The 26619-nt window shown below is 36.2% G+C and overlaps 1 protein-coding gene across 1 annotated transcript in view; it reads right to left on the bottom strand.

Moving 5' to 3' along the window:
* Positions 1–1576: 1576 nt before the first annotated feature.
* VKORC1L1 (vitamin K epoxide reductase complex subunit 1L1) overlaps positions 1577–26619 on the bottom strand; it is a 70101-nt gene continuing 45058 nt past the window's right edge. The window contains exons 2-3 of the mRNA XM_087417394.1: positions 9415–9524; positions 1577–5462 (exon numbers count right to left, since the gene is read on the bottom strand). Coding sequence (XP_087273520.1) covers positions 5236–5462; positions 9415–9524 — 337 coding nt within the window. The 3' untranslated portion in view covers positions 1577–5235. The remainder of the gene's footprint in view (positions 5463–9414; positions 9525–26619) is intronic.

The following is a 26619-nucleotide window of genomic DNA, read 5'->3' as shown; positions in this document are numbered from 1 at the left end:
CCATCCGTAAATCTGTATTGCTGAAAAGCATCTGAAATTATTATGTGTCAGGCTGTTTTCATAGTGGTAACTGTGTATGGCTTCTTGAGAAACCTCTGCTTCAGCACTCACACCACATTCAAAGACGCTGGGTACAGACTGTGTGCTTCCACAGGAACAGCCCCGCAGCCTTAGGGCCACCCATGCTTGTGTACTGAACCAGGCCAGCCTTGACTGAGTGAGAGTAAGACAACTGCTGTGCAACTCCACAGATGAGCTCAAGTCCCAGCAAATTTACAGGAAGTGATATCATGCTGGAATAAGGAACAAGGTCCATGTACCAGTTCCCACATAGTTCAGCTGACAAATAGGCATAAGAAAGGTAAGAAAGAGTTGAAGAATGTCTGAACCTGAGGGGAGCTCAGAGGTTACCAGTTTCCCCAGGACGTTGTTCCAACCTCAGCATAGTCTAGTCTTGACAGAAATGGACAGATGGGCATAAAAGCCCACTGGCCCCTTCACAACTGACTCCACTGAATGTAACAACACCTCTTTAAACAACAGCCTGAGCCTGCGGACAAATACTCCGGGCCTGTGTACCTCCGGGTGACCCCACCTGCCCCGCTCCCAGAGGGTGAGTCTTCCCTCCTCTTCTTCCACAGGCTCCATTAAGGCAGGTAAGGTACATTATTCCTAAGATTTCAGTAGTCATCAGTCTTGGTTTAAATTTGAATGCTTTGGAAAAATACTCCTTTTGGTGTCCAAATGGAAGACCATAAACCAATACAGTTAATACAGAACTTGATTCACTTCACTTGTGGTTGATTCCATGTCTCAACACACACCCTTTTTTAGCCTTCTGTTCCAAGCTCCATGAAAGAAACAGTAAAGATAATTTAACCTCATTTTAGTGGCCATCTACACCATTTTTAAGAAATGAGAGTGTAGTCAGTTCAAATAATAAGTTAGGAATTCTAGGAGTGACATATTTCTTTTGTTACCATTGATCTTTTCTTAAGTTCCTTGACGGAATCAAGTTTCACATTACAGTTTATTGTCAAGGAGTAATATATAAAACTCTTTAGTTGACATTGAAAAAAATTAAGCATAACAGACACACTTAAATGTTTTACAAGTTAGGGGTAAGGTCGATTTCTTAAGTCCTAAGGATCTAGCACAGAACACATTTATTCAATAAAATATGGCTAAACTGTATTTCAAATAGATTCATCTCTTGCAGATGTTACTTTTGGAGAAGACTAAAGAGTGGAGTATTCAAGGTGAGCGAAAGCGGTGGAAAGACAGCTGTTTCATACATTGTGTGCTCACATAACTTAGCAGTAACACCTTTTTCATTAATTTTTGACAACCACATACATCATAGACCCACAGGAATTCCAAGAACTAGAATCTCTAAGAACTCTGCTTGTGTCTTCTATAAGTTACATATAATTTAAGACAAAAAGAATCAACTCAGTACACCTGTAGAAATGAGGTTACAGTATCAACTTCAAGAATAGTTTATAAGGAGACTGAATTCATTTCAGCTTGTTTTCTGAAATATAATACTGCAGTATAAGAATGATGGCAGCACAACTTCCACAGGTAACTTCTACATTTATTTTATACCAAAAAAGTTATGTGCAACAAATAAACATTCTTACATATTTACATTTGTTTTTACCAGTTAGCAAAACTGTGTCCTAAATCTCTCATAAAGAATATTTCTATCTATATTAAAGGGGAAATCTGCCCAGTGAACTCCATATTAAATGAATGTTTACTTTGGAGCTTAAAGCACTAGTAATAAATATTTTTGATGGAACATACTATACAGATCATACACCTAATACTTAGGCCATGCTTAATACAGTTTCATAACAAAACATTTCACTTTTTCTGGGCTAATTTGTCGAAAAAATGTTTAACCAACTAGCCTGGACTCCCACCCTCTCCCCCTTTTGTTTTATTGAAGGGTAGTTCTCACAAATTAGGAATCATAAGTGCTGCCTAAAATCTCTGAATAGAAATGTTTCACCAATGCTTGCGTGTTGGGGGAAAACACATGAGGACAAAGGTTGCATATTAGATATTCCTTTCCATATAGGTTGCCAAAAGTGATAGTGGGTTTCTTGTTGGCATTTATCTAATACTGATTTTCAAGACAAGATCATTATTCACTGGTGTCAAACAGTGGTACCAATCTAAGTTATGAAGTAACTGCTGAAGATAACTTTGCACTTTTGCTGATAGTCTTAAAAATAAATATAAACGAAATACAAGCAAACTAAAGCCAACAAACAGTTTTAATTTCACTGTAATCTTGATCCTATATCCTACCTAGTAGGTCCAAAGATCTCTTGTACCAAATCACAGATCTTTGTCTCTTTGTATGAAAATAGTCAATGCTTTCAACATCTTGAATGGATTTAAGGAGAGGCTACATATACCAAGTAAAAGTAGTTCCTGGCACACAGCTAGTTAAACCTGAGTTATTTCACCAGAGGTTTACCCTAACTGACAGCAACTAGCTGCAAGGAAAAACCAAATGAAGTCCTCCAACCCATCTAGATTCCCCAGAATTTATCATCAAACCACAACTTCTCATTTCTTCAAATGATATGACTATCAAGTAAATAAGAGGCTTTGTCACAAATCATTTCAAAAACCAAGCAGCATGGAATTACCGCCAAAAACAGAAATTCAATTTTTTCCCTAATCTGTTCTTCAACATTGGTGGCTAATAATGTCACAATGTTTAAATATTCAGTCTAAAATAGTCATAACAATCCTCAAATTTTATAACACGGTGTTCCCCACCCCCCACCCCGGGGTAGAATAGAGGATGTAGATGGGAGCCTAAATTCTCCCAGGGCAAAAATACCAAATAACACCCACCGGGGTTCTGTTGCTTACCGAGATACGGTATGACAATGCTGTTATTTCAGGCAGCACATGCTCATCACTCAGTGAGAAAAAGGATATTAATTCTACTGGGGTCATAGGAATGTGGCAAAAATTTTTGTACAACTGGAAACAGTGGTGTTTTCCCCAAGGCTTAGGAAAGCAAAGGAAAAACTTGAAGGGTCTGGCTGAACATTTTTACATTTTCTCATGTACGAGTTGAAGACATTTGCAAGAAAGCAACATCAAGACAAGCTTTAACTATACTCTGCTGATTGATACAAAATATGATGAAAGACCATTTTAAATTGGGACACAAGGAACTTGTTTAGCATAACCAGTGTTATATATACCAAAGAGGTCTTAACTGTTAAGCCATTTTCACTCTGGCTTAGACAAAAGAACCAGTAAACTACTCGGTAGAAGTGGAAGCACTGCGACAAGATGCTCTCACTGCACAGTGCTTCAACGCTAGGACCCCTATCTCCATGAACACCAGACGTCCAATCAAAGCTTTCTTGAGTTCTTGTAACTTTAGAAACGAGAACAATACATGTAATAAAACAGGCATTGAAATATTCACATTCTTGGGAAAACATAAGCTTTGTTGAAATTGAATTAAGCTATCTTTTACAAAACTGGTTAAAACTGGTTAAGAGTTCATTACAATTCAAATTTTATACCTGCCTTGGGCCAGAAGAATACATTGCATCAATTATGACAGTTAGTTGGAAACTGCTGAACAGTTGCTGACTGTACACATTATGGTTTACAGAGCAGAGCCTGGCCCCTCCCTTCAAAAAGAAGGCAAATAAAGCACTCAAAAGTTACCAGTCTGACTATTTTTAATGTAATGATTAATCCAATTGGAAGCAAAAACATTGCTGCTATTTCTCAATCTAAGGAATAAAATGATCATACAGAACCTTTCTAATAGAATGCAAGTTTTCTACTTCATGGTAAGAAAAGAAGGAAGGACACTTCTGCCCAAGTTCAACACACAAAATATTTGGTTTGAGATTTAAGACAGAAGGCACTTTTAACATTCTGATATAAGAGGCTGACCAGAGAAACATATTGTCAGAATTTCATTTTGGTTTATTCAAATCACTTTTAAAAATTCTGCATTTGTGCAGCTATTAGAGGAGTGACACCATTACTGTATTTCACTTTCAGATATTTCTACCTGTAGTACTCCTCTTGATTAAGCAAACTGAGCAGTGTGTCAGCCCTCAAGTTTACAAATCCAATATTTGACTCTAAAACAATTAAACTAGACATCCAATTAGTTAGTGGAGAAAGAAACAGGGAAAACACTACAGAGCTACCCAAGAGCAATCCTACTCTGAAGTGACTGAGTGTACACTGGTTATTTCAAAGTCATAATACTGTTTGGTTGACTGGCACCAATGTTAAGGAAAAATATCTGCGTGAAAATTCAACTGCTGTAAGAGACATTACCTAAAAATACCATATTAATATTTCCAGCTTTTCTCCAAAGAAATCTACCCTTTTCCCCATCTTTAGTGTCCTGAAGGCCTTGGACTTGAAGGTCTGGTCACATGACTCATTCTGTAAGGTTACAATTGATCCAGTTTTATGACTAGACACAAGTTTGACTTGAATGTCCAAACTTAGTTTCTTCCTTTCAGAGGAAGGAGATGAAAGGGAACTACCACCCTGTTACTTTTGCTGTCAATGCTGGACCTACAGCTGTCAGCACTTTTCACAAGATGCTCTGTGTGGACTTACTATAGTCACTATTTCTTCAGTCAATGTTGAGCTGACAATTCTTCATTGCTACACTTCAACTAATCTGTACAGTAAGTTCTGCAGGGATGGATCCAATATTTCTACCTTTATTTACAAATATCACATAAATGGATTCTAGTTGAATCTACATGTTTAAATCCATCAGCTAAAAACATATTACATATTGTAAACATGGCAATATTCAATACAGTATCTATTCTAAAATATTTTCATGTCATGATCACATATGTTATACCTGAAATTGAATTTATACACATTAGAGAATTACTAGCAATGGTTGCTCACTTTACAGTTGAGGGAAGGGGGCTAGGGCTTCATTTTATTATTTCAGAAACATCTTCAAAGTACAGTTAAAGCTTGTCTTTAATTGGCTCGGCATATCCTTTTTTTTGTATCCATATTTAAAATGAAGATTGACACAAGAAATAGCTAGGGCCCCTTCTAATTTACAGGATTTTTAAAAATCAGTTTAAGATTCTTAGGGAAAGTGTCTGTTGTGAAGAATAAAAAAAAACTGCTGCAAAATAAACTTAATGGAAAAAGGGACTTGAGACTGTCAGTTAAGAGTTCGTCAGCTTGTCAGTCCTGCTTGGGCTGCAGTTGCCGTTTCCAGGCCTCATTCAAGTAAACTAGTCGTTTGTAGTTGACGATAAGAAGAATGAAGTTCAGCACATATGTGATGACGAAGATGATGCAAAACTCCTTCAGCACAAAGTACAGAATGTAGGCCAGGTACAAAGACCCGACGACAGACACGATGGAGGACGTCATGAGGATTAAAGCTGCGACTGCACTGGCCGTCATGCCTGCAAGAGACAGAGATGCTTGGCTCAATCGGACCTTGACATGGAGAGAGTTTCTGAGTTAAAAGATAACATTTTGTGATTTCCTGCAGTGTTGGAATACTGATCTTAATACAAAACACTATGAAATCTGAGAACAAAAACTACTGGTCTGTTTTGTTAAGATTATGCATGTTGACTTTGCACATAGGATACCAGTTTTATAGCTGCAATGTTTTTGACTTGTCAATATTCTAGATGAAATATTACTTATTTCATAAACTAGCCTTAGTTAGGGCCCGCAGAGAAAATATGCAATCTTGCAATCACATTGTGCAAAGAAGGTGATTTGTAAAATTGACAGCCCCACCTCTCCTAATGAATAAAGGAACGTGAGGACCACAACCTTCTCTTCCAAGAAGGACACATTTGGTGAGACCCTCCCCTGGCCTTTTTGCTATAGGCTCCCCATCTGTGGAAAGTCAAATTTGTTTTCCCACGTTTAGATGAAATTTATCAAAAATCCATAATGGGAGATGATGACACCAATATGCTGCTGAAAAAGGAAAAAAAGATCATGATAAACATTTCAGAATGGGCTCACCCTGGAGGATAAGGGAAACAACCTTTGGCCAGTTGGTCACACGTGGGTCAAACCAGATAAGAAAAAAGGCAGTTATGTGTGCTAAACTGGGGCTCTCAAGACAAAAGCTTGCCTGAATTCTTGATGCTATCTGACAACTTCACATGTATTGTTCTGTAATTTCCTGTAGCCAACAGTATTGTTGTGAACTTGTGCATTTATTTTCAAGGACAGAGGAGACAGCAGAGCATATTAAATTACCCTCCTATCCAACAACTAATGGATAGGATAACAGAATCAGGAAGAAATAAGTATAGGTGGTAGTAGATTTGAAGAGGTTAAGGAGCTGAAATCCTTGCTGCCTGTTGAATGTGAAGTTGCCTGTAGGGGCAGCCTAGCCACATGCCCCGGGGGCCAGTCAGTACTCGAGTATGATGCTTTAACAAGGCTGTTCAAGACTAAGATGCTGTTGGATTACTTATGCCAGGCACTGGCAAATCTGAATGGCCACCTGCTTTTGTAAGTAAAGATTTATTGGAACCCAGCCACGTTCATTCATTTATGTAATGTCCGTGGCTGCTTTCGCACTAGAATTGTAGAGTTGAGTAGTTGCGATAGCCAGCAAAGCCTAAATTATTTTCTATCTGGTCCTTTCCTAAAAAAGTTTGCTGACCTTACCTATGCTCAACATCTAAAATTAATGCATTCAAAACATTCAAAAATTAATGCTGTCACCTTAATTTTATCTAAGAAAGTTGGTTTCAAAATGATACAGACAAGTTATTTATTTTCTCCATGTGGTTCTTTTCCTTAACTGTAAAATTGGGATAATAATCATTTCTACCTCCTAAGACTGCAGATTAAAAGAGCTAATAGGTATAAAGCACTCAGAATGCTCGATAATCACTGGCTATTGGTTAAATACTATTGTACTAAACCTGTCTTAACGTAATGTAACTGGTAGCTTGAGATAAAATTCCCAATGAAATTTAAAATGTGCAGTAATTCTAAATAAATGATGGTACATTCAAGCAATGGAATATTTTGCAGCTGTAAAAAAGAATGAAGACACTTAAAGGACTGGTATGGAAAGATCACCAAGATACATCAGTCAAGTTAAAAAAAAAAAGAAAAGTAAGTAGTAAAAAAAAGTATGTAGTACAGTGTATACAGCATCTGCCTTTTATATTTAAAAAAGGAGGTAAATTAAGATTATATATTTGTATTTTCTTGTATATGCCTAAAGAAACTCTACAACAACAACAACAAGCTACCAGTCGGGGATGAGAAGCAGCGGGAAGTGGACAGAGGGGACAAGGGTAAGACAGACTGCACTGTATAGCATTTTGTATTTTTTTTACTTTTGAACCATGTGAATGTATTACCTATGGAAAAATTAAATTAAAAATGCTGTATTCTCAAACAACTTCGAAGGGAGTGAAGATGATGTGCTCTGGAAAACTGTGTTAGATGAGTTCAAATGTGCCTCCAATGGTAGACACTGACATTAAAAATGCATGTGAGGGCCGGCTCAGTGGCGTAGTGGTTAAGTGCGAGCACTCCACTTTGGTGGCCCAGGGTTCGTGGGTTTGGATCCTGGGCGCGCACCGAGGCACCACTTGTCAAGCCATGCTGTGGTGGCGTCCCATATAAAGTAGAGGAAGATGGGCACGGATGTTAGCCCAGGGCCAATCTCCCTCAGCAAAAAAGAGGAGGATTGGCATTGGATGTTGGCTCAGGGCTAATCTTTCTCACACACACACACACACACACAAAAACACATGTGAATGCATAAAATGTGACTAGAAAAAATACATATGATTTAAAATATGTGTAATAATGAAATTAAGAAATTAAACATTATAAATAGAAATTTGCTCCACCTCTATCTCCAATAACAGCCAAAAGTGTTTCTTAGGCTATTTTAATTTGGGCTTATACTTTATATTCTTCTTTAGAAATCCAAACAAAACAAATAAATGGAATGAAAAGTGACTCTCACCCCTGGCCCCCAACCACCAGACCCCTTTTTATGCATTATATAGATATATATAAACATTTAGTTATCCTATACCTATTATATCACAATTTGCTTCTTTCACTAAGCTATGTGATCTTTCACTAAGCTTGATCTTTCCAGGATATACATGTAGACCGACTTTTTCCTTTAATGGCTACATAGTATTTTCTAGGATAGATTTAACCTAATTTATTCAACCATTACATTTTGCTAAGCTACTTCCAATTTTTTGCGATTTTAAACTGTACTGCTATGAATATCCTCATGTGTATTTTTGTATTTCTGCAGAATAGATACGGAATTGGGCAAACTTGATAGGATACTGAGATAAATTTAGATTCACAATTTGCCTCAACAAATCAACTCTAGCTAGACAGAAGAGCTGGCAGATAATAGGATGAAATATTAAAAACCGAATGCAAGGGCAAAAATGGAGGGATTTAACTCTAAAATTATAAAAACTTTTGTACAATCAAAATTCACAAAACTAACATAGAAAGGGATAAAGAATGGGTAAAATGTTTGTAACAAATATGAAAATGGACTATTATCAGGATCCCAATAACCAAAGTGAAAATAAAGAGAAATTATAGTAAAATTAAAATAATGGCTACTAATATATAACTATTAAATCAGAAATTTTACAGAAAACACTTTTTAAAAATGAAGATAGATGAAGCTTCAGGGAAACATGACAATTGAGGGAAAAGCAGTTTGGTAACACTTATTAAAATCCATAAAACTATGTTTTTTGACTCCATCCCATATTTGCAAATTTACTTTGCGGAAATAATTCAAAGAAGGAAGAGTGTGTGTGAGGGGGACTTTTTAAACAAAGTTGATCACCGCAGTGTTATTTAGAACATAAAAAACTTGAAAACTTGATGTTAACAATAACAAAACACTTAAGAGGATAGACAACAGTTAACATAAAATTAAGTGGAAAAAACAGAAGACAATGGAAATAGTGGATATGTACAGGTAATGGAATTATGAATATCATTTACCATTAATGTTTACTCAATGCATAATATTTTAAAATAGCTATAGAGTATACAAAATAATAGGGAAAAAGTTTTCCAGGCAAGACTGTTTGGAGTAATAATTTCCCTGAATGCGACTGGTTTTTCTGGACATCACAGGATGCTGCTATCTCTGATTAAACACCAACAGATACCAAGCTCAGCATTAGTATCATCAAAATCTTAGTGAACCAAGTTTTCATAACACAAAAACTGTGCTACAAACTAGTGGTTCTATCACTAACATATGCTTTTATTTAATATAAAGACACCCTTCAGGGCAAAGACCCAAAGTACTAAATGGAATATAACAAAACAAACTTATTTTTATATTGCTGGATAAATACTTACCAAGTAATAACTGTAGTATATAAAATATAAGTCCAAAGACACTGTTTGGCTGGTTTAATACACCATCCTTTCCAAAAATGGAACCCAAAAGACCAAATCCTCGACCCCATCTGTAAAATAAGGAAAACCAGTAACCCTATATTTGAGCTTTCCTATTTTTAAAATGTAAAATTATCTGAGAATGTTATGCCAATATACCCATCCCAATCTCTAAGCTGCCAATTTCCATATAGAGTCTCTTTTCCCAAAGGCCGGACAAAGTATTCTTTTTCTGATGGCATTAGTATTTGCAGAGGAAGGGCTCTCTCAATTTAAGCCAAGGTCTCTTAGCAGCAGCACCACTGACATTCTGGGCTAAATAATTCTCTGTGGTGGGGGGCTGTTCAGTGTATTACAGGGTGTTTAGCAGTATCTTTGGCTTCTACCTACTAGATGCTAGTAGCACCCCTCTGCCAGTTGTGACTACCAAAAGTGTCTTCAGCCATTGCCAAATGTCCCCAGCGGGCAAAATCACCCCCAGTTGAAAGCCATTGATGTAAGCTGTCTTGTTTCTTCATTCAAAGTATGTAGACTGAAATGTTGCTTCCTGACAAATTTCACCAGGATATGCATTAGGAAACATATCCTGGGAACATCTTTAAATGTAGAACAATATCAGAAACTATAGGTCTTTCCTATAATCATATCTCAAGAGTAAAAAACTGATACATTATTTGCCCTGTCAGTGTTTATCTGCAGTTTAACTTCAAATTTTGTATTGATTTAACATTTTCAGAATCTTTTATTTTTAAAAAAGATTATTAAATTCTGATATAAAAAAATTTGATACAAGTATCAAACTAACATTTCCCTCGGATAAGAACCTTACAAGGTAACTTTAACTCTGAATAAGAGTGCTTTTAAAATACTAAAAGGAAAGCAACCCGTCATGTTTTTAAGTCTGTAATGAGGCATTCAATGAAACCTAAACTTTGGTTCTGAAGACAAACTACCTGAAAACAAGGATAAAAAAGTGATAATTAGTCACACTACTTTAATAGTACTCAGTATCCAAGAAATAGAATGAAACCTCTTCATAATGATGATCTTGGGAGACAAGAATAACCCTAATTTTACAAGCAAGTGAGAGCCATGAAGATTTTTATTGTACAGTTATATATTTCAAGGAACACAGAATAATCTCCATCATATTTGTGTATTCTTTTACACATCAAATACTTATTGAGCATGATCTAGGTGCGGACAATGGGTCAGGCGCTGGGGTCCCGGAGTGAACAAGTCAGACCAGGTGGTGTCCTTGCAGAGCTCGTATTCCATCGAGGGAGAAGAAAACAGGTGAACAAAAGACTAAGTTACCTTCAGAAATGGACGAGCCTATTAATAGATACACAGGAAAATTGAGGGGAAAGCCAGAGCTTCTGAAAATTTAAAAGTGCATACAATCACTTTGTTAAAATGCAGATTTTACTTCAGCAGGTCTGCGGTGGGGCTTAAGACTCTGCATTTCCAAGCAAAACAAAACAAAATGCTCCCGGGTGATGCTCCTGCTTCTGGTCTGAGGATCACACTCAGCACCACTGCTCTAGATGGAGAAGCGGTGGAGGGAGCTACTCTAGCTAGATGGTCAGGGACGGCCCTTTTCAGGAATTAAATACTGAATGATGAAAAGCAGTAAATCTCATGAGGAATAGCAAGTACAAAGCCCTTGAGGCAGGAATGAGCTACGAGTCTGCAAAAGAAGGCCATCAAGGCTGACAGAGCAATGAGGGGAGACTGACGAGAATGAGGCATGAGTCCAATCGTTTACCTTACTTATGGCCTTGTTTGTAGGCCACGATGAAGAGCTTGAATTTTATCCTAATTGCAATGGAAATACATTCAGTGGCTGTATTAAATTAAATAAGAGAGTAATATAAGCTTATTTATGATCACTTGACTATTGTGTAAAGAACACACTTCAAGAGGGTAAGAGTACAGGGAGAAACCATATGTAATCAAACTTCTTAGCCCTACTCATCTGATGTAAGAATCCAAATGTAAATCGCCACCTTTGGCAATGGAAATAATTGGGCATACTGCCAAAATATTAATGGGTAAACAGAATTTTTATATCTTCCAAACACTGGTCTATGCCTAATTACTCACATAGGATCATGTAGATATTTTCCTTGAAAACAATGCAGTAATCCACAGAATGAAGATATCATTTTATAAAAATAATATATGCATAAGGTTTAAAAATCAAACACAGAAAGCCTTATAAAAGAAAATAGAGATGTTTCTTACTTCAGCTCTCTCCACAATCAGTTCTGATCCCCAGAGGCAACCACTGTGATGTCTTGTGTTTTTCTCTCCTATTTACTTCCAAATTTCTAAATAATACCCTAACATTGCTATTTCTTGATTTACGAATTCTAAATATTATCTTTCGACATTCTAATACGGTAGACCAGAATGTTGCTTTAAAAAAAAAACCACATTTTGTTATGGGAAGTTTCAAATGTATATAAACAAAGTGAACAGAACAGTGTTATAATAACCTATCAGCTAGCTTCGAAAACTGTGCCTTTCTTATTTTATCTCTATCTCTACCTACTCAACACTTGATGATTATATTTAGTTTTAAGGTAAAATTTACATACATTAAATGCATAAATTTTAACTGTATAATTTTGACAAATGCATACACCCGAGTAATCCTGGTATACTAATTGTAATCCTGGTATACTAATCCTGGTATAGTAATTCTGAAATACTTACCAATAGTGAGAAATGAGAATTTAAGCACCTTTCATAAACAAACAAACAAAAAAACCCACGCCAACACCATATAGAGTGCTTCCATCTCCCAAGTTAAACTGTTAGTCCCTTCCCATCAATCCACACTCCTCTCCACCCATGAGCAAGAGGTACACAGCTGGCCAGGCTTGTAGTAGGAATCCAGCCTCGGAATCAAAGTTAGATCTCTGGTCCCCGGGATCACAGTGCTATCTATGTTCTTTCCCTTAGGTCACACTACGTTATAAAATGCAATTACCATTCCAGCATTTTCAACCAAACAGAGTAATCACTTAATTCCTTGATAAATACAATTAACAAAGTTTAATAAACTTTGATAAAGTTATGTAATAACTGTTAGCTGGTCAACTCACAAGCAAAGTAGACTGGCATTACATAAGATTATTTTCCCCGGAAAGGAGAATAAGAGTAGATTTTCATAAAGGACACTACCTTTTAAAATTGCTAGAGGTGGTATAAATAATTTAGAAACCTTTAGTTAATCTTTTTTCAGGTTGGAACATTTGAAAATACTGTAGTTTTCCCCCACTTCTAAAAGCTATACAGAACTATATGAAATACATTTTATGTGCTAACTTTATCCCTGGCTTTAGCTTAGTTTCTAACCATTTTCTCCTTGTCCCATCTATATTCAAAGTTCTATTATATTTATCTCCAGGGCTGCCCTGAGTAATTTTTGGAACAAGGTGAAACATTAGCCAATTGAGCAAAAAGAAATGTTTCCTAAAGTAATAGACACTTATACAGATGTTCATTTTGCTTCAGTAATATCAGTGAAGTGATCATACAAAAGATAATTTCTCTTCAATCTTCCTTTCTAAAAGATGTTTATTTTTGACCCAAATATCCTTTGAATATTTTGTATTGGGTACATAAACAATCAACACCACTTCCCTAAGGTATAAATGAGAAATTGTTAAAAGGTTTCTAAACACTCCTAATTTTGCCAGAAACAACAAATCTTAAAACCAAGAGCTGTCCAATTCCGGTCTCCTAGGTCCCTGAGGTTAAATCTAAGACATTATTTGCCTCTTTCACTCTCATTCGCTCATAAGTGTACAGGGGAGTTTTCCAAAGGCTACATGCGTGACGTGTGATACTGCAACAGATGGAATGTAGGAGCTGATGTGAGAATTCAACAGTCTTCTATTACAGCACACACTAAAGAGATCTGCAACAAGACAGACAACCCCAGTCTTTTCACCTATTGTGTGTGTGTGTTTGGGAAAAGTTACTTTTCATAAAAATATTTTAACATGTAATGGGTTTATTGTTATTTTTAAATGAATGAATACGTATTTAAATAATTTCTCAGTTTTTAATTTCTAATACAATAATTTCCCAAATTTGACTAATTTCCAAAAAAAAACACATCACAGTTCAGACAAAATTTTTAACACTGGGGTGAGATTAAGTAGGGAGAACTTCAAAAAATTAATTAATAGAAATAGAAAAACAATCCTAAAATTTGTATGGAACCACAAAAGACCCTGAATAGCCAAAGCAATCTTGAGAAAGAAGAACAAAGCAGGAGGCATCATGTTCCCTGATTTCAAACAATACTACAAAGCCATAGTAATCAAAACAGTATGGTAGTGGCATAAAAACACACACATAGATCAGTGTAACAGAAGAGAGACCACAAATAAAAGCACCCGTATATGGTCAACTAATTTACAACAAAGAAGCCAAGAATATACAGTGGGGAAAGGATAGTCTCTTCAATAAATCGTATTGGTACAACTGGACAGCCATGTGCAAAGAACAAAACTAGACCACTATCTTACACCATACACAAAAATTAACTCAAAATGGATTAAAGACTTGAATGTAAAACTTGAAACCATAAAACTAGAAAAAAAGAAGCGGTAAGCTCCTTGACATGAGTCTTGGTGATGATTTTTTGGATTTAACACCAAAAACAAAGGCAAAAAAAGCAAAAATAAACAAGTGAGACTGCATCAAACTAAAAAGCTTCTCCACAGCAAAGGAAGCCATCATCAAAATGAAAGGCAACTTACTGAATGGGAGAAAATATTTTCAAATCATATACCTGGATTAGGGGTTAATATCTAAAATATATAAGGAATACAATAGTGAAAACAACAAACAATCTGATTAAAAAACGGGCAGAGGACCTGAACAGACATTTTTCCAAAGAAGACACAGAAGATGGCCAACAGGTTCATGAAAAGGTGTTCAACATCACTAGCCATCAGGGAAATGCACATCAAACCACAATGAGATATCACCTCACATCTGTTAGAATGGCTATTATCAAAAAGACAAGAAATAATAAGTGTTGGCAAGGATGTGGAGAAAATGGAATCCTTGTGCCTTTCTGGTGGAAATATAAATTGATGCAGCCACTATGGAAAACAATATGAGGTTCCTCAAAAAATTAAAAGTAGAACTACAATATGATCCAGCAATTCCACTTGTGGGTATTTATCTGAAGAAAATGAAAACACTAATTTGAGCAGTTATATGCACCACCATGTTCACTGCAGCATTGTTTACAATAGCCAAGACATGGAAACAACCTAAATGTCCACTGATGGTTGAAAGGATAAGGAAAATATGGTGTGTGTGTATATATATATATACGTATATATATACGTATATACATATACGTATGTGTATATATACGTATATATATATACACACACGTATATATATACGTATATACATATATATATGTATATACACTTATATATATACGTATATACATATACATGTGTGTATATATACACATATGTATATATATATGTATATACACGTATATATATGTATATACATATACGTGTGTGTATATATATACGTATATATACATATACGTATATACGTATATACATACATATATACGTATATACGTATATACGTATATATATATATATACACACAATGGAATATTATTCAGCTATAAAAAAGAATGAGTCTTGCCATTTGTGACAACATGGATGAAGCTCGAGGGCATTATGCTAAGTGAAATAAGACAGAAAAAGATAAATACCACACTATCTCATATATATGTGGGATCTAAAAACAACAACAACAAAAAATTGAGCTCATGGATACAGAGAACAGATTGGTGGTGCCTGAGATGGGGGTGGGCAAAATCAGTGAAGGGGGTCAAATGGTGCAAATTTCTAGTTACAAAGTGAATAAGTCATAGGGATGTAATGTACAGCATGGCGACTATAGTTAATAATACTGCATTGCATATTTGAAAGTAGCTAGGAGAGTGTATCTTGAAAGTTCTCATTACAAGAAAAAAATTCTTCCTAACTATGTGTGGTGACAGATGTTAACTAGAGTTAGTGTGGTGATCCTTTTGCAATATATACAAATACTGAATCATTACATTGTACACCTAAAACTAATATGTCAATTATACCTCAAATAAATAAATAGTATACCTTAGAATACATTATATTTTTAAAAGATTCCATGGCTATAATATTTTTTAAAAAAGAAAAATAAATATTGGTGAGGATGTGGAGATATTGGAACCCTTGTACACTGCTGGTGGGTAAAATGATGCAACTGCTGTGGAAAACAATTTGGTGGTTCCTCAAAAAGTTAAACATAGAATTCACCTATGACCCCAGCAATTCCACTCATAGGTACATACTTAAAAGATCTGAAAACAGGTATTCAAGCAAGTACAAGTACTTGTTCATAGTAGCACTATTCATAATAGCCGAAAGATGGAAACAACTCAATGCCCATCAACTGATGAATGGATAAACAAAACATGGTATATCCATACAATGGAATATTATTCAGCCATAAAAACATATATCTGATACACGCTACATCATGGATGAACCTTGAAAACATTATGCTAAGTGAAAGAAACCAGACACTAAAGGACACACATTGTATGATTTTGTTTATACGACAGTTCCAGAACAGGCAAATCCATAGAGACAAAGTAGATTAGTGGTTGCCAGGGGCTGGGAGAGGAGGCCATGAGGAGTGACTGCTTAATGGGTAGGGTATCTCTTTGAGGGTAATGACAATGTTTTGGAACTGGATAGAGATGATGGTTGCACAACACCACAAGTGTACTAAATGCCATTGAATGTACCCTTTAAAATGGTTAATTCTGCACCAATGTTTCTCAAACTCTTTCAAAAAATCAAAGAGGAGCGAACTCTCCTAAACTCATTTTATGAAGGCAGCATTACTCTGATACCAAACCCAGAAAAGGACACTACCAGAAAAGACAACTACAGTTTAATATCCCTGATGAATATAGATGCAAAAATTGTCAATAAAACACTAGCAAACTGAATTCAACAGCACATTAAAAGGATCATTCACTATGATCAAGTGGAATTTATACCTGGGATGCAAGGATGGTTCAACATGTGCAAATCAACCAATGTGATACATCACATTAATAGAATGAAAGAAAAAAATCATATCATCATCTCAACAGATGCAGAAAAAGCAGCTGATAAAATTCAACATCCATTCATGATAAAAACTTAATTAGGTATAGAAGAAATGTACCTCAAATAATAAAGGTTATGTATGATAAGCCCACAGCTACTACCATACTCAATGGTAAAGGTTGACAGCTTTTCCTCTAAGATCAGCAATAAGACAAAGGTGCCTGGTCTAACCACTCCTATTCAACACAGTACTGGAAATCCTTGCAAGAACAATCAGGCAAGAAAAAGAAATAGAAGATATCGGATTTGGACAGGAAGAAGTAAAACTCTCTATTTGCACATGACATGATTTTATACATAGAAAATCCTAAAGACTCCACCAAAAAACTGTTAGATCTAATCAGTGATTTCAGTAAAGTTGCAGAATACAAAATTAAAATACAAAAATCAGTAGTCTTTTTATACACTAACAACCAATTATCTGAAAAAGAAATAAAGAAAATGATCCCACTTATAATAGCATCAAAAACAATAAAAATCCTTAGGAACAAACATAACCAAGGAGGTAAAAGATCTCTACTCTGAAAACTACATGACACTGATGAAAGAAACTGAAGACACAAATAAATGGAAAAGTATCCCGTGTTCATGGACTGGAAGAATTAACATTGTTAAAATGTCAATACTTACCAAAGTGATCTAGAGATTCAATGCAATCCATATCAAGATTCCAATGGTATTTTTTAGAGAAGTAGAAAAAACAATCCTAAAATTTATATTGAACCACAAATGACCCCGAATCGCTGAGAAAGCAGAACAAAGCAGGAGACATCATACTTCCTGATTTCAAGCTATACTATTAAGCTATAGTAATCAAAACAGTATGGTATTGCATAAAAAACAAACAGAGCAATGGAACAGAATTGAGAGCCCAGAAATAAACCCAAGGGTAAACAGTCAACTAATATTTGACACAGGAGCCAAGAATACTCAATGGAGAAAAGACAGACTCTTCAATAAACTGTGCTAGGAAAACTGGATATATGAGTGTGAAAGAATGAAAATAGACCACTATCTTACACCACTCACAAAAATTAACTCTAAATGGATTAAAGACTTAAATGTAAGACCTGAAACCATGAAACTCCTAGAAGAAAACATAGGAAGAAATTTCCTTGACGTGGGTCTTGACGATGAGTTTTTTGGATACGACACCTAAAGTACAAGCAACAAAATAAAAAATAAACAAGTGGGACTACATCAAATTAAAAAGCTTCTGCACAGCAAAGGATACAATCAACAAAGTGAAAAGACAACCTGTAGAATGGGAAAAAATATTTGCAAACTGTATGTCTGATAAGGGGTTCATATCCAAAATATATAAAGAACTCAAACTCAATGGGAAAAAACCCCTCCAAATAATCCGATTAAAAATTGGGCAAAACGGGGCCAGCCCTGTGGCGCAAGTGGTTGGGTGCGGGCGCTCCACTGCGGTGGCCCGGGATTCGCCGGTTCAGATCCCGGGCGTACACTGATGCACCGCTTGTTAGGCCATGCTGTAGTGGCGTCCCATATAAAGTAGAGGAAGATGGGCACGGATGTTAGCCCAGGGCCAGTCTTCCTCAGCAAAAGAGAGGAAGATTGGCATCGGATGTTAGCTCAGGGCTGGTCTTCCTCACAAAAAAAAAAAAAAAAAAAAAAGGGCAAAATGGGGCTGGCCTCATGGCATAGTGGTTAAGGTTCAGTGTGCTCCACTTTGGTGGCCCACATTCGTGGGTTCGGATCCCTGAGCGGACCTACACCACTCGTCGGCCATGCTACGGTGGCGACCCACATACCAAGTGGAAGATTGGCACGGATGTTAGCTCAGGGCCAGTCTTCCTCAGCAGAAAAAGAAAAGGGCGGGGGGAAGACCTGAATAGACATTTTTCCAAAGAAGATATACACATAGCCAACAGGTATATGAAAAGATGCTTCCCATCACTAGTCTTAGGGAAATGCAAATCAAAACCACAATGAGGGGGCCGGCCCGGTGGCGCAGCAGGTAAGTGCGCATGCTCCGCTTCAGCCTGGGGTTTGCAGGTTCGGATCCCAGGTGCACACCGATACACCACTTGTCAAGCCATGCTGTGGCAGAGCCCCATATAAAGTAGAGGAAGATGGGCGGGGACGCTAGCCCAGGGCCAGTCTTCCTCAGCAAAAAAGAGGAGGATTGGCAACGGATGTTAGCTCAGGGCTGATCTTCCTCACAAAAAAAAAGTTACAAAAAAAAGATAAGAGATAACAAATGCTGGTAAGGATGTGGAGAAAAGGGAACCCTCACGCACTGTTCGTGGGATTGTCAACTGGTACAGCCACTACGGAAAACAGTAGGGAGGTTCCTCAAAAAATCAAAAATGGAACTACCCTATGATCCAGCAATTCTACTTCTGGGAATATATCCAAAGGAAATGAAAACACTAACTCAAAAAGATATCTGCACGCCCATGTTCATAGCAGCATTATTTACAATAGTCAGGACACAGATGTACTTACATTTCTGTTACCAACCTAAGTGTCCATCAATGGATGAATGGATAAAGAAGTTGTGGCATATATGCATACAATGGAATATTATTCAGCCATAAAAAAACAAGGAAATCCTACCATTTGCGACAACATGGATGGACTTTGAGGGCATTATGCTAAGTGAAATGAGGCAGACAGAGAAAGACAAATACTGTATGATCTCACATATGTGGAATCTAAAACAAAAACAAAAACAAACCAAACTCATAGAAAAAGAGATCAGATTTGTGGTTACCAGAGGTGGAGGTGGGGGGAGGGAGAATTGGAGGAAGGTGGTCAAAAGGTACAAACTTGTAGTCATAAATAAGTACTAGGTATGTAATGTACAACTTGATGACTACAGTTAACATTGCTGTATGATATATATGAAAGTTTTTAACAGTAAATCCTAAGAGTTTTCATCACAAGGAAAAAAATTTTTTTTCTTTTTATTGTATCTATATGAGATGATGGATGCTAACTAAACTTATTGCAGTAATCATTTCACAATATATGTAAGTCAAACCATTATGGTGTACACCTTAAACTTACACAGTGATGTATGTCAGTTATATTTCAATAAAACTGGAAAAAATTAAAAAATATTTTAAAGTTAATTTTGTAACAAATTTCACCTCAATAAAAAAAAAAGACGTGTGTAGTGGGATGATAGGTAATTTTTATTTTCATTATTAAATTTTTGTGTATTTTCCTAATTTTCTACAAAGAACATGTATAACTAAGTAATCAAAAAAAGGATAAACTATTTTTAAAAAGAAAATAAATACCATAAATTTTAAAATATCAATTGTTTCTGAATGTTGGGGAAGAATTTAATAAGGGTACTTTTCCCCCAAGATTCTACTTTGTTATATTTTGTAAATTTAATGACCAAATTTTACTTTTATAATGACAGCAGCAAAAAAAGAATGCCATATCAAGTTCATCAGTCACATTTAAATTAATTAATAATGAACCTTTATGTCCTTCCAACTCAACTCTTTCCCTCTCAACCAAATTTAAATTTTCCTGCAAACAATTCTTTCCTCATGAAAAATCTACTGAGGTCCTAATATCCTAACTAAAACATTCAGGAATACAAAATTAGTAAAGAGAGGAAGTGAATAACAACATAAAAGTTTCCCTGATATTTTCCTTACTCTGAAGAAGAATTTGTTGAGATGCTTGCTTACACATACCATTTACAGATATTCTTTCTCTTACAAATATATGTAAGACCACTGGATTCTTGCTTCTCTTTTTTTCCCCTCTTAAATTCAAGCTTGGTCAAGGAAATATATTTTGCCTATAATTTTCTAATTTTAGATTATATGAGGGCCGGCCCTGTGGCTTAGCGGTTAAGTGCGTGCGCTCCGATGCAGGCGGCCCGGGTTCGGATCCCGGGCGTGCATAGACGCACTGCTTCTCCGGCCATGCTGGGGCCGCGTCCCACATACAGCAACTAGAAGAATGTGCAACTATGACTTACAACTATCGCCTGGGGCTTTAGGGGGAAAACAAAAAAAATTTAGATTATATGAGCATTTCATAATGACCTACTTGTATAATAAATCTATTCAAACGTTTTAAATTGCACTGTGTTTGATGGTTATAAAACTCTGGAAAGTATATTTTACTTAAAAAACAAACAAACAAACAAACAAACCTATATAAACTGCAACCCACAGAAATAAAACTCCAGCTGGCTTCCAAAGTTGGGTGAGAGCAGTATGAAGGGACCTATAGATATAGCAAAAAGTCTGGCATCTTCAAGAAAAATAAGATTATCTTATAGCAGCTTAAAAATAACTCTAAGAATGTAATTTACACAAAGGAAAAATCGACCCACGGTGGACTAGCTTCCTGACAGATACACAGAGACTGCAGTGCTAGGAGCCTGGGCTATGGAGTCAGACAAAGCTGGTTCTGCTATTAACAGGCTGTGTGACTTTGGGTAAGTCACTTAACCTTGGACTCTCAATTCCCTCATTTGTAAAATGGAGATGATTATGGTAGCCAATTCATAGGACTGTTGTGAGAAATAATTGTGTTAAGAATAACTATGTAGTAGTTTAATACTAAAGTAGAAGCACACACAAGACATTCTGCTGTCTGAAATTCTCTCTTCAAGGCCCAACGGTTTTGAAATAGCATGCATTTATATAAAACTATTTTTCTTCCACATCAGTACACTTTATTAAAACATTTTAAATTTGATCTTAAACATTATATAACATTTTATATTTTATAGACATACTATAATTAACTGAACACATCCTTGTTGGTGAATATTAGCCTGTTTCTACTTTTCATGATTATAAAGCATTAAATGAACATATTATACAAAACGTCAGTCTGCATATTACACTATTTGCATAGGATAAACTACAAAGAGACAAATGACTTGATCTAGTAGCGTAAGCATCTTAAAAACTATTGTGTTATTGAACAAAACATTGTGCAAAAAAGTTACACCAATTTATACTTCCACCATCAGTGGAAGTATACCACCACCTTGTTTTGTTTTTTTTTTTCTTCTTCCCCCAAAGCCCCAGTAGATAGTTGTATGTCATAGCTGCACATCCTTCTAGTTGCTGTATGTGGGACACGGCCTCAGCATGTCCGGAGAAGCGGTGCGTCAGTGTGCAGCCGGGATCCGAACCCGGGCCACCAGCAGCGGAGTGTGCGCACTTAACCGCTAAGCCATGGGGCCGGCCCACCACCACCTTCTTTAATAGCTAGAACTGAGCAATGTAAACATGACTTCACACTTAAATAGAAAACTATGTTCACAAGTTTAAACTTCTGATTCCCTTTACTTAGTTGCTTTATTTATATTTTGGAAATCATTTGCTTTTTTCTTTGGTATTACCACGTGGAGAGACCTCCACTTGAGCAATACCCTTTATCTCTTATCCCATCCTTTTACTTATTCCTTGCTAGGCCAGTAGCAAAAACTTACATGATTGATTTACAAAAAGGAACTGAACATTTGTGGATCGACCCTTCTGGATTCCTTCTTTGAGATCTGTCTACCTGAACAAAGCTGCATCCTGGATTAAACTTTCTTTTTTTTAAATTGTGGTAAAAAACACACAACAAAATTTACCATCTTAACCATTTTTAAGTGTACAGTTCGGGAGTGTACAAATATATTCGCATTGTTGTGAAACAGATCTCCAGAACTTTTCGTCTTGCAAAACTGAAACTCTATACCCATTAAACAACAACTCCCCTTTTCTCCCTCCCCTCAGCCCCTGGCAATCACCTTTTCATTTTCTACTTCTATGATTTTGACTACTTCAGATATGTCATATAAGCGGAATCACACAATACTTGTCTTTTTGTGACTGGCTTATTTCACTTAGCATAATGCCTTCAAGGTTCATACACGTAGCATTTGACAGGATTTCCTTCCTTTTTAATAGAAGGCTGAATAATATTCCATTTTATGTATATACCATGTTTTGTTTATCCATTCATCCATTCATGGACACTGGGTTGCTTCCGCCTCTTAGTATATAAAGCTTGTTTGATATACATATATCTATTTTTTTACTGTTGCTCCAACCAGTTGCAACTGCTCTTCTAATTTTTCACCTATTTCTCTGACAGGAACAAATCCCCTTGATAATAAGGTTTCAGTTAAAACCCAATGTCAAGGCAAATCAAAGGAGATAAGGTCCTTGAACAAGAGCTAGAACACCCTCTCCTACCATTTTGTTGTGAAACAGCATGGTTCACGGAAGGGAGGTGGCCCTGGGTGAAGAAGAAAAAATAATCCATATTTCTTTCATTCATCAATTTAGTAACAACTTTTCAGAGACAACAAATTACTATATAAATATGTACACTGATCCAGATGGTAAAGTTAAATAACAATGGACATAAAAATCACAGAAACATAGAAGTTAATGTTTGGGTTTATAAAATCTTTGTCAGTTTCTTCTGTGGAAATGATCAGCTTGTACCAGGAAATGGCCTCATTCCCAGGTTACTGTGGATGCTATGTGTGGAATAAAATTTAAAAACTTTTCAAGCCAAAAGGTCTGTTTTTTCAAGTTATCTCAAGAACCCAAAAGAGTCATAATCACTAAAAAGGAAGACTGGATCCTGAAAAGTGTACGAAAGTGGGACAACACATGTATTGGGCTTAGCATGGTATCTGGTAATATGTTTAATAAATACTTGTGATTACTATTATAAAAATTTCTGATGAACTTGGTGGAAGACTTGTATACTCGTTTGGTAAGATTTTTTGTTTTCATGATATTAAATTTTATTGAACTCATACATACACAGTTTTAAAAATCAGATAGTAGGGCCAGCCCAGTGGCGTAGTGGTTAAGTTTGTGCGCTCCGCTTTGGTGGCCTGGGGATCGTGGGTTTGGATCCTAGGCGTGGACCTACACACTGCTCATCAAGCCATGCTGTGGCAGCATCCCACATACAAAACAAAGGAAGACTGCCACAGATATTAGCTCAGCGACAATCTTCCTCAAGCAAAAAGAGGAAGATTGGAAACGAATGTTAGCTCAGGGCCAATCTTCCTCACCAAAAAAAAAAAAAAAACAATCAGATAGTACTATAAGACTTAAAAAATAGCAGTCCTCTGATCTCTGAGTCACCCTCTTCACAGGCAAGCACTTTCAACTCATTTTAGCGGTTTATTTTGGTATTTACCTACAAATTTCTTTTCACAAAAATACTTTATCATTTTCTGACAATCTATTCATTATTTGGTAAATAGACTATGATTTAGTACTCTTTCCTTTCTCCCCACTTCCTGAACTCCCAATTATATCACACTTTTTAGTTATCTCACAATTTTTGGTTAAATCAATATACCCTGTTTACACTGTATTGTTTGACACTGAGCTAGAATGGTCTGTTCTGTTAAAACAAGTTTCTGTACAGCAAATCAAGTCATAGGTGATTAGTAAATAGGTGAATGACATCAACACAACACAAAGTTACATGGTTTACACACAATTTTCCCTAGCATGTTACAGTTTTCCACCACTGAATAAAAGTAACTGAATGCAAAGTCCATGAATAAGTCTGGATGCAACAGGCCACAGAGAAAGACAGTCCATGCCATGATCTGGCCTCCTGCTTTCTTGAAATTGCTTAGTGGGTGGTTCTTCCCAATCAGTGTTTGTTTTACCGCTGTCTCCATAATTCAGCTGTCTCAGTTCTTCCTTATATACTTGTTCCCTCCACCCCCAAGGTGAAGTACTACACTGACCATATTATTTATTTAAAATTTAATGTATCTTTTAAGTCTGCCAATATTTTTATCAGGCTTACTGGTGCTTTCTCTTCACCATCTGGTTACAAAGTCACATAGGTTTTGAATGGTCTGTCCTATCCCTTGTTTTCCCATAAGCCCTGGTATTTTTTAAAATACTTTTCATTGAAACATCATTTACATATAGAAAAGTACACATAAGTGTATAAAACTCAATGAATTTCCATGAGCTGAATATACTTGTGCACCTAGATCAAGACATAGAGCAATACTAGTGCTCCCTGATGCTCCTCTTACAGTTACTCCTCCTCCCCTGGGATAACCACTATCCTGATATCTTTTTTAAAAATAGAATTATTATACCATATTAAATTAATTTATAATATAATTTTAATTATTTAATAATATATTAAAGATAAATATAAAGTAAAAATAAAATATTTAATAATGTATTATAAAAAACAAATTATTATAAGTTGAACACCCTCATTGCCACCACCTAGGTCAAGAAATGGAACTTTATGACCCCCTCCATGTGCCCCGACCTAATCAAACAGCCCTTCTCTCTAAAAGCACTAACTATCATGACTTTTATCCTTGAGTTTCTATATGGATTTATCACAAGTGACCATTCCCAGATACTATAGTTTAATCTTCTCCCCACTCCAGTTTTCTTTTATTTGATATGTTGTTTAAGTCACTTTTAAGCTATAAGTTCCTAGTCCTGGTATTTTAAGGCTCAATTCCATAGAAAATGAGTTTTTCCAGGAACATGTTATATCAGAAATGCCTGTAATTATGATTTTATTTCCTTTTGTATACAAATCCCTTTTCTTGGAGTTAAAAACTCATATTTTGTATCACTTTTTTTATTGTATAAGTTTCAGGTGTACAGTTTTATAATTCGACATCTGTATACACTACAAAGTGATCATCACAAGTCTAGTTACCATCCATCACCATACAATTGACCCCTCTCACCCATTTCGCCCACCCCTCAACCCCCTTCCCCTCAGGTAACCACCAACTGTTCTCTACATCTATGAGCCTGTTTTTGTTTTATTTTGTTCATTTGTTTTGTTGTTTTTCAGATTCCACATGAGTGAAATCATGTTTGTTTCGTTTTCTATGCCACCATCCTTAATTTTCCAAAATCCTTCTAAGCAATATTTTCAAGAGGATTACCCATATTAAGAAATCTATAAGTTGCATTTTTTCTTCCCCCTGGAACCTTCAACCTTCCTGATGGATCTACTCCGAATGACTTGATTCAGGCTGGCTGCTCTCTAGGTTTGCTGCGCAGCTGTCATCCTAAGACTTCCAATCCCTTCCCTACACTAAATCTTCCATTTCTTATATTTGGTATCTTCCTTTTCCCCTTGGTTTAATCACTTGTTTTAGTGAAACAATCTTCTAATAGCTTCTTTCAGAAAATACATACTGCAAGTAAAATTTCTGAAATATTGAAAGTCTAAAAATATCTTTCTTCTATCATCACACTGGATTGAAAGTTTATTTGAGTATATAAATTATAAATTAAAACTAATTTTCCCTTGGAATTTTTAAAGACATTGTTTCATGTCCTGCTTCCAGAGTTGGTCCTTGAAAAATCTGATGCCACTCTGACCTTTGAATATGTCCTGTTTTTGTGCCTTCATGAAGCCTTAAGAAACTTCTTTTTGGGCCGGCCCCATGGCTTAGTGGTTAAGTGCGTGCGCTCCGCTACTGGCGGCCCTGGTTCGGATCCCAGGCGCGCACCGATGCACCACTTCTCCAGCCATGCTGAGGCCGCGTCCCACATACAGCAACTAGAAGGATGTGCAACTATGACATACAACTATCTCCTGGGGCTTTGGGGAAAAAAAAAGGAGGATTGGCAATAGATGTTAGCTCAGAGCCGGTCTTCCTCAGCAAAAAAAGAGGAGGATTAGCACGGATGTTAGCTCAGGGCTGATCTTCCTCACAAAAAAAAAAAAAAAAAAGGAAAAGAAACTTCTTTTTAATCCTAGTGATCTGAAATTTCAAAAAGGATGTACCTTGGTGCGGGTCTTCAGTTATTCATTATGAAGGGCTCTTGGTAGGCCCTCTCAATCTAGAAAGTCATGTTCTTCAATACCAGAAAATTGTCACCTATTATGACTTAGCCAAATGTTGGACCTCTTAAACTGAATCTCTAATTTTCTTTACCTTTTCTTCTATTTTCCA

Source organism: Ceratotherium simum, chromosome 26 (assembly GCF_057802395.1).
Source record: "Ceratotherium simum simum isolate JZ-2026a chromosome 26, ASM5780239v1, whole genome shotgun sequence".
Lineage (NCBI taxonomy): Eukaryota > Metazoa > Chordata > Mammalia > Perissodactyla > Rhinocerotidae > Ceratotherium > Ceratotherium simum.
Note: the sequence above shows the minus strand (reverse complement) of the source record. Positions and strands in the feature narration are given on the sequence as shown.